At 32.9% G+C, this 8,079-nt stretch overlaps 1 protein-coding gene across 2 annotated transcripts; it reads left to right on the forward strand.

Annotated features, from left to right (window-relative positions):
* The first annotated feature begins 2,499 nt into the window (after positions 1-2,499).
* On the forward strand, positions 2,500-6,609 carry LOC147406373 (E3 ubiquitin-protein ligase, putative (DUF177)). 2 transcript variants are annotated; one of them, XM_086434378.1, is made up of 7 exons: positions 2,500-2,725; positions 2,820-3,003; positions 4,233-4,322; positions 4,892-4,981; positions 5,059-5,139; positions 5,371-5,416; positions 5,953-6,609. In XM_086434378.1, the coding sequence occupies exons 1-7, from the start codon at positions 2,580-2,582 to the stop codon at positions 6,024-6,026; spliced, it is 711 nt and encodes a 236-aa protein (XP_086290504.1). In that variant the 5' UTR covers positions 2,500-2,579; the 3' UTR covers positions 6,027-6,609. The 2 variants fall into 2 exon arrangements, with proteins under 2 accessions (XP_086290504.1, XP_086290503.1); XM_086434377.1 differs by having other exon boundaries at positions 2,500-2,720; positions 2,815-3,003.
* The last annotated feature ends 1,470 nt before the right edge of the window (positions 6,610-8,079 follow it).

An 8,079-nucleotide genomic window follows, 5' to 3' on the forward strand; every position in this document is an offset into this window, starting at 1 on the left:
TAAAGCTTGCAAGGAAAAGTAAATAAGTAAAGAATAATTATTATAATACTCTTATAAAACTTATTGAGGGCTTATTAGGGAGATTAATTCTAGGGGATTTTACTCTCTACCCCTAGCCTCAACATAAAAAAAATGAAAATCTACATTACTAAAAATAAGAAAAAGTTAAAGGTAAATTTTCTTGAATGTAAAAAAGGAGGGTGAGATAGAAGTGGAGATAAGAGGGAATTATTACACAAAGGAAAGTTGAAATCTAAACCTACTCCCCACCTTGATCTCTTCTTTTTATTTTTTCTTTATCTTCTTCTCGGTTTAGGCTTTTTGAGTGAGTGAGATGAGATTTGAGCAGAGTTTTGATAGGCTAGAGGGTTTTGAAGAGAGAATTTGATAGAATTTTGGATTACTTGAGCTCCTCTTCATCTTTACCTTGAATGAGAGTTTTATTTATAGGAGTTTTGGTGACCCTTTGAGATAAACTTGTCTTAATTCCTAAATTTTTTAATATTCTCACTAAAACCTCAATGGATGACCCTAATTACTTCTCCTCTCATTGGCCTTGATGATTTTTGCACCTTATTGGATTTTGCCAATCATGATCATTAATGGGTAGGATGGTCAAATCCTATAAGTTCTAGATAATTCTTTATGGAAGCTAGAATGGTCCTAAAACCTTGACCCTGAGTCAAATTAAAGAAAATTAAATCAAATGACATGTAATTATGTGGTAAGACTTTGGATAAATTGGTTAATCTACTTAGGCTAGCTCTTCAACAAATTAAGGATAATCTAGTATTTGTGCACAAGTTTTAGAGAATTCTATGACTAGGACAAAATGGTCATGACTCATGGATTTTGGTCAATTTACATTGATCCAAGGAAATCTAGTTGAATTAGAGGTATGATCAGTGGGCACAAGAGTAAAACTCTTCTATTTAGGCTAAAGTAATGACACTCTTGTGGGGATTGATCTTGACCAAGAATCCTTGTTAGAAGAATTACTTGAAAACCAAGGTGGAAGAATCATTAGAGAAAAAATGCAACGATATAAGAGTAAATTGGAAGGATTTCTTGAGGACAAAATCATTAAAGAGAGGGATTAGGGGGTATTTACCTTAAGAAAATTCGAGCCCACATGGGTTGTTACTGCCCAACAGAATTGATTGAACCTATGATTTGGTTAAGCAAAATTTAACAAAAATTCAACCCTGTCCAAACCTAAGGTTCAGCTAAGCAAAATTTTAACCAAGCTAAAAAAATGGCCTAGCTAAAGGAAAGGTTTGGCCAGGTTTAAATTTTGCTCTGAAAATAGCCTTCAGGTCATGTAACTACTTGATTGATGGGATTTAAAGTCTCTTTGAGAAATACCTTGCGTCAAACCCATTTTCGAAAGGTTTTTGATGTTCTTAGGCTCAGTCTAGACAAAAATGGGGTGTCTACACTCTTAATTTTATTTATTTATTTTTATTTCAATGTTTTTCATGTGGAGATTCTGAGCATTAGGGGTCAAAGAATGTCTTTGGGTTGTGATGGAAACGATGAGATTTGGGATGAACATGTGAAATTAGGTTGAAAAGTATGAAATTTAATTGATAATAATGAGATTTAGTTTCAAAACAACAATATTTAAGTTTAGATCGATGAGAAATAGGATTGAAAACGATTAGGGATTTCATGACTATGGTGTCTAGAGTGATTAGATTGAACACATTTCAGTTGTTTAAAGCGAATGACATTTTCGTAATTACAACACATGGGAGTATTTTGGATATTTTACCATATTTGTTAAAAGACTGATGTATTTATTAACGTTTTGATCGGATCAACAAAATTCAGGTGGGTAAACCTCATCTTGTATTTCAAGGGGAGGGGGAGGGGGTTAACACTAATATACCTTTTTTCCAATTTGAATATGGAATCATTACAATGTTACAATCAGACGTCATACATTTTGAACTAGTGAGCTTCAAACATCATTGGAGGAAAACCAATAAATGTGCAGATTACTTATCTAAGTTGGATCTACAAATTTCTATTGTAATTATATAAGTTAATTCTAAAGATATGTCTTTAAGAATTAAAATTTTTAATTGGAAAAAATTTGAATTCTACCTGTGAAAGAATTAATCTAGAGTGAGGGCACAGTAACCACATCGCTTAACCATTAAAAAAAAAAAAACCTATAAGTATTATTAAATGAGAGCTAAATTATAATTATAAATATATTTTGGTTTTAATAGAAAACATAATTATCTAATTAAATATTTTATGAATAATAACAGTCCGGACTGGGTACAATTAGGCCCCAACCCAACCTGGACTTGTCGGGTAGAATATGAAGGGCCTAACCCTTATTTTGTCGGCCTGGCCGGACTAGTGGGTCAATCTACTCAATAATTGACACTTAATTCAAAGATTGATTTATTATAAGAAAAAACATGGTGTGTCAATAGTAGTTCACTCTACTAAGTCACACCATCCATCATTCTTACTATTGAGGATAAGGTGCCCAAGATAACTGCAAATTGCAAAATATTAATAATGCAAGAGTGTGTGAGATAGAGAGAGAGAGAGAGGAAAAGATGGCAAGAGCCTACAATTTCATTCCAAAACAAATTAATCCAATATCTTCCCCATACCCTACTAATCCCAAAACCCAAGAATTGGAGATCCGTCATTCATTCAAAATCAAAGCTTCTTCTAGGAAAGATGATCTGTCTCTGGTAATGTATCTATCTCTCTCTCTCTCTCCCATAGACACAAATTAAATAGAATAATTCAGTTTTATGTTTTTAATTTGATGGGTGTGTTAACAAGATTAGAGGAAAAATTCCGAGGACACCACGACGACGTCTAATAACAATCGCAACTTCGGATGGGAAATGGAGCGGTAAATGGACATCTGATTATATTTTCACTCTACAAGAGTTGCGGTTGTCAGATTTGGCCGAAGTTGAAGATGGACAAAAAGATGCAGAGGTTTATATTAGTCTCAACGTAGACAAGGTGACTGATAGATAAATATATTATTTTCTCGCCCGAGTCAAGCCTACAATGTTAAACTGTATGTTAATTTTTAGTTATGTTTAATTTTGAATAATGCTGAAGTGACCTCAAGTTTGTACCTCATATCGTACATCTTGACGTGAAAGTGTGTAAGAATCATGGATGTTTTTCATTGAGATATGCGTAAGAAAAATGATATGATTTTGACACACTTTTACGTCATGATGTGCGATATGAAGTACAATCTTGAGGTCACTCTAGCAGACGACTCATTTAAGTATGTATTTTCTTGCCATGATGGATGTTTTGTCCCAAAATATTTATAACAAACATTTGAAGTCGTTAAAAAATATTGCCAACCAAGTTTTCATAAACTCAATAATTTCAAAATATTAGATGAGTCATCTTGGACGAGTTGATATGATGGGCCATTTGCATTGTTGACATGGGATGAGTTTCTAAACCACGTGTCAGTCCCATCCATTGTTTCAAATCTCGTTCGAGACTGATGAGTCATCTTGGAATCATCCATGAACAAGATGGATAGACATGACGTCTTAACTGTGAGGAATCTCGTGTGATAAACGAGTCAATTGGGATTTTGTATATTTAAATTAAAATGATTATTTATTTATTTATTTAAATTCATATTATCTAATAAATTACTAGCAAGATCGCTAATATATAAAGTGACGAACTCATTCAAAAACGTGTTTTGGGAATTAAAATGAACAATGTACCAGAACCAGAATTTTTTTGCATTCTATGCATGACATGGTAATTTACCCTTCTTAATTTCATGGTATGGTGTTACAAAAAAACTTGGTGTGGCAATTACAGTTTTTTTTTTTTTTTTTTGGCTAAATAATGTGGCAATTACATTATAGTGTGGTTAGGATTAGTTATCATATTTTATTTGAGTTAGAATTGACACCATTTGAAAAGTGATTCTTCTTTCGAGAATTGATTCATCGTGGTGGAGTGATTCTTTTCAAATTTCTTGATGAAAGAAATTCGTTGAATCCCCATAAAAAAACATGGATTTTCTTGTTTGGAAAATGATTCTTTTTCAAGTGATTCCTTGATGTTGCCATTTAAATATTCTATTGAGGGGATTCTATCACTCCCCATTAAAAAAGACAAATTGATTGGATGATTCAAACCATTTGTGCATATGTTGGCACTTAAATATGCATATATGTACATAAAATTGATCTCTTTGTCTCCAGCATGCAAGCTTTGGCTTTTCTATAAATGGGAGGATCATCACATCATTCACCAGAAAATGTAGTAATTGCTCTTCCCCATACTGCAGAGAGGTACTGCTTTCTAGTATTGCATCATATTTGGTATTTTCTCGTAGTTGGTGTTTTGGCATTGGGATTCATTTTCCAAAAATACCTTCCATTTGCATTTACTACTTTATCATTTAGTGCAAAAAGTAAGGGTAGTTTTGTTTTTCAATATTAAATGTGGTATTGGAAGTTAACATTCCCATCTATATATAGTATCCTCCAATAGTGAAAGAGAGGGAGGGCACTATCACCCTCCGTAGCTATATACCCAATAAATAGTCTTGAAGATTAAATGAACAGTCAAGATTTGTTAAATTCAAGTAAACTTCTTCACAAGGTTAATAATGTCAGAATGAAATAAAATTTTGGGATAATGGTTCCCAACATATGAAAAATTCACCAAAGCTTAGTTTTCGAAGGGAATATGATCATATTCTACGATGAAATAATATTTCGTGTTGTACCTTGTGGAAATGAAAATATTTTTTGGTATTTCGTGGAAATATGTCTAAATTTAATACTATGCTTATAGGCCTCTGATTGCTTTGGCACATATATGCCTCACAACCCTTTGTTTTGTTTTAATTTGTTAGATTGATACAAACTTCGATGTTTGGGTTCTACCGTCAAGCAGGGACAACCGTTCGATTCAACTTCCTGAAATTGGGGGCGACGATCCATCATTAAGTCCCTACTCCCTTCTTCTTCTTCTTCATCTTCTTCCTTCTCTCTTGGATGATTAACATCATTGATTTTGCAGGTTATCTATGTGAAACCTGGATGCGAAGCTGATCTTGACACACTTATCCAAGACACTATTCGGCTTACCACCTCAGTAAAGGCAGGAATGATAATAATATGCACGTGATATTAAAATTTAAAACAAGAAATCCAATGGTCTGGATAAACGCATATCCGAAGGATGTATCACATATCTCTAGGATAAATCCCGATCTTGGGCTTCCTGTGATTTAGTGTTCTGGATTTCATGTTTTTATATGAGTCATTTTTCATGAGTCCATCAATCCCAACTCATTAAGTTATTTGATATCATCTTGTTTTGACATTGCAGGAGACTTGCTCTGACTCATGTGAGAATGCTGAACCAAGATTGCAGTGTAAGTGTTTTAAATTGTGAGGAGTTTGATATTTTTTATTTTCATATTTATATACCAAATGGATAATTATTTCATGACCCCTAAGTATTTGATTTCACACACCAAAATTGTCATGTGGCACTCCCTTTCTTACCTACTAAAACCCCCCAAATTTGTCATCTTCTATCCATTGGATTTAACATCTTTTCATAATTAGCCAGAGACCCATCCCTCACTCTTACAACGTGTTATAACATACAAATGCAAGTTCATGTGATTATGTAAATATGTGTGCCTTGTTAACTTGGTGAGGGAAATATCTTAAGCTATGTAAAAGTATTAATTTTTTTTTAAAGAAATATTTACAGAAGTAGTTGCAATGGACATTTCAACAAAGTTGGGCTATTTCGATATCTTGGATTCTTTTTTTTTAAGTTTAAAAATAGTTTCTACTATACAATAAATTCTATAAATGGGAGTGAGCCCTTATTGGAATACATAAGCTATTTGTATATAGTTTTTTCTGATCTACTTAATATGAATAACTCTGTTTGCAGATATTGGTGGCAAAAAGGAGGCTTCTTTGGACAGGAGATGGTCTAGACTTTTAGAGCTAAAGAAAAGAATCTAAATCATGTCAACAGGGATGAAATACAATGAACACATGGTTGGATTCTGATATGTTATCTTAGTGTCTAGTGCTAGTGAGCCCCTAGAGAAAATATTATTATGTTCTTTCTCTCTCATCAGCTTAAAAACTTGATACTCAAATGAGAGGACAACAGGGGGAAAATGTAGATTTTTCAAAGAGAGCTACTATTGCTACACCAACTTTTACTAATGCCACACCAATTCCTATATAAATCACCAAAGAATTGCACACATTGCTGTGGCATTAGTAAAAATTGGTGGGGGCAATAGCAACTCTCTTTTCCAAATTCTGTTGTAACACATTCTTTCTCTAGCCTGTTTGGAAGACATAACAGGGGTTGGAGTTCCAACTCCACCATCAGGCCATTTGTTCCAAGTGCCCACCATGCAAAGGTCGCTCACTCGAGTACTGCACAAGCCACCTATTCGGTTTACTATGATGACACCAAGTCGAATTCTAGCAGCATTGGACTTCATTTATGGAGTCGATATGCTATTTTGTAAAGGTACAAATCTTAATCTTCATGGTGAATTATTGTTAATCTATTCAACCTTATCTTCAATTCATCTTTTCAAATTAGTCTTAATCTTTTGTAGAAAATCATACATTTTTTTTAATCTAAGATTCTATCATTTTCTACTTCTGAAATATCCCGTCTTGCCTTGGGATTTGAAGTGAAAGAACAGAGACTTAAACAAATTGAGATTTCAATGTACTCTTTGTTGTGCTTCTCTTTCTGTATAAATAGAGAGAACAAAAACAGGTTCGAGCTACAATCAAGGAGAGTTTGTTATGTACATGTACAACAACTAGACTAGATACATAGCTAGAGAATAGGAATGCTAAAATCTAATCTAGACTTTTTCTTCTATAGTTGTTACTGATCTAGAGAAGATATGGGCAGGCATATTCTGATTCGATGAATGGTTAACATTGAGTAGATAGAATCTCGAGGTTGAAGATTACTAGTTTTGACGATGAAAAATGAAGGGTTCTAGATGATTGGTGTCAAGGGAAAAAAGTTTTGTGTACAAATTGAAGACAATGACATTCATGTCATTTTTTTAATTAATTTATCACAAAAAGACTGAATTAAGGGAGAAGGTAACATTTTGAAAAAATAGGGTGAAACGCGGAAGGATATATCTAATCGACTAAAAAAAAATGGTGCAGTAATATAAGTTCTTGGGGATATCAATATCAATTGATCGGCTCTGAGTTAGTTCTTGAGGTATCTTGAATTGGAACCATCAAATTTTTATATTTTTTTTAATTTTGATTCCTCTTAGTAATAAAATAAAGGGGATCGAAATTGAAGCTGACAAAAACCATTGGTACCAGCCGATTTCAATTGTCAAGAACCAGATCGAAAGAAAAATAACACTTCAAGTCATAGTAAAATTTCATCTTCTTTACAAGTAAGCTTCTCTTTTTTCGTCACAAAATATTATAAGAAATATGAAAAAAATGTCTGCTAGGAATCATTGCAAAGTTTTCCTTTTAGGATAATTTCAATTCGTTCTAATAAAGATATGGAGTATGGTTTTTTCAAAAACTGAAAGTCATCTTCTTTTTAAGTAATAAACTTCCAAGAAACTTTAATATCGAGTACATAGTTTATGCAGAAAGTTGAATAATTTTAATATTCAGTAATTATAGAATGTAAGAAAACTTTCAACCATTTACAATATTTAAAAAGAGCTTCTATTGTTGCCACACCTATTTTTGCTAATGTTATCCTAAGAAGTGTGCTAATTCTTTGGTGATTTACAGATTGGGTTGGTGTGGCAATAGAATCTCTCTAAAAAATTATAAAATAAATCAATTTGGGCTCCCACAAATATCCTTCGTATAGAAGTGAATCGATTTCAATTCCTATTAGGTTGGTTCTGATGTAGAAAATAAGGATCCATAATTGGGATTTTTGATTATGATTAGAATTCAATTTTGATTAAATGGGTCCCCATTGATACCCTACTAGGCTCCCTTATTATTTTTTCTTTTCTATTCTTCAATTTTGTATATTGTTGGG

Source organism: Akebia trifoliata, chromosome 3 (genome assembly GCF_017979445.1).
Source record: "Akebia trifoliata isolate Shusen 1 chromosome 3, ASM1797944v1, whole genome shotgun sequence".
Classification (NCBI taxonomy): Eukaryota; Viridiplantae; Streptophyta; class Magnoliopsida; order Ranunculales; family Lardizabalaceae; genus Akebia; species Akebia trifoliata.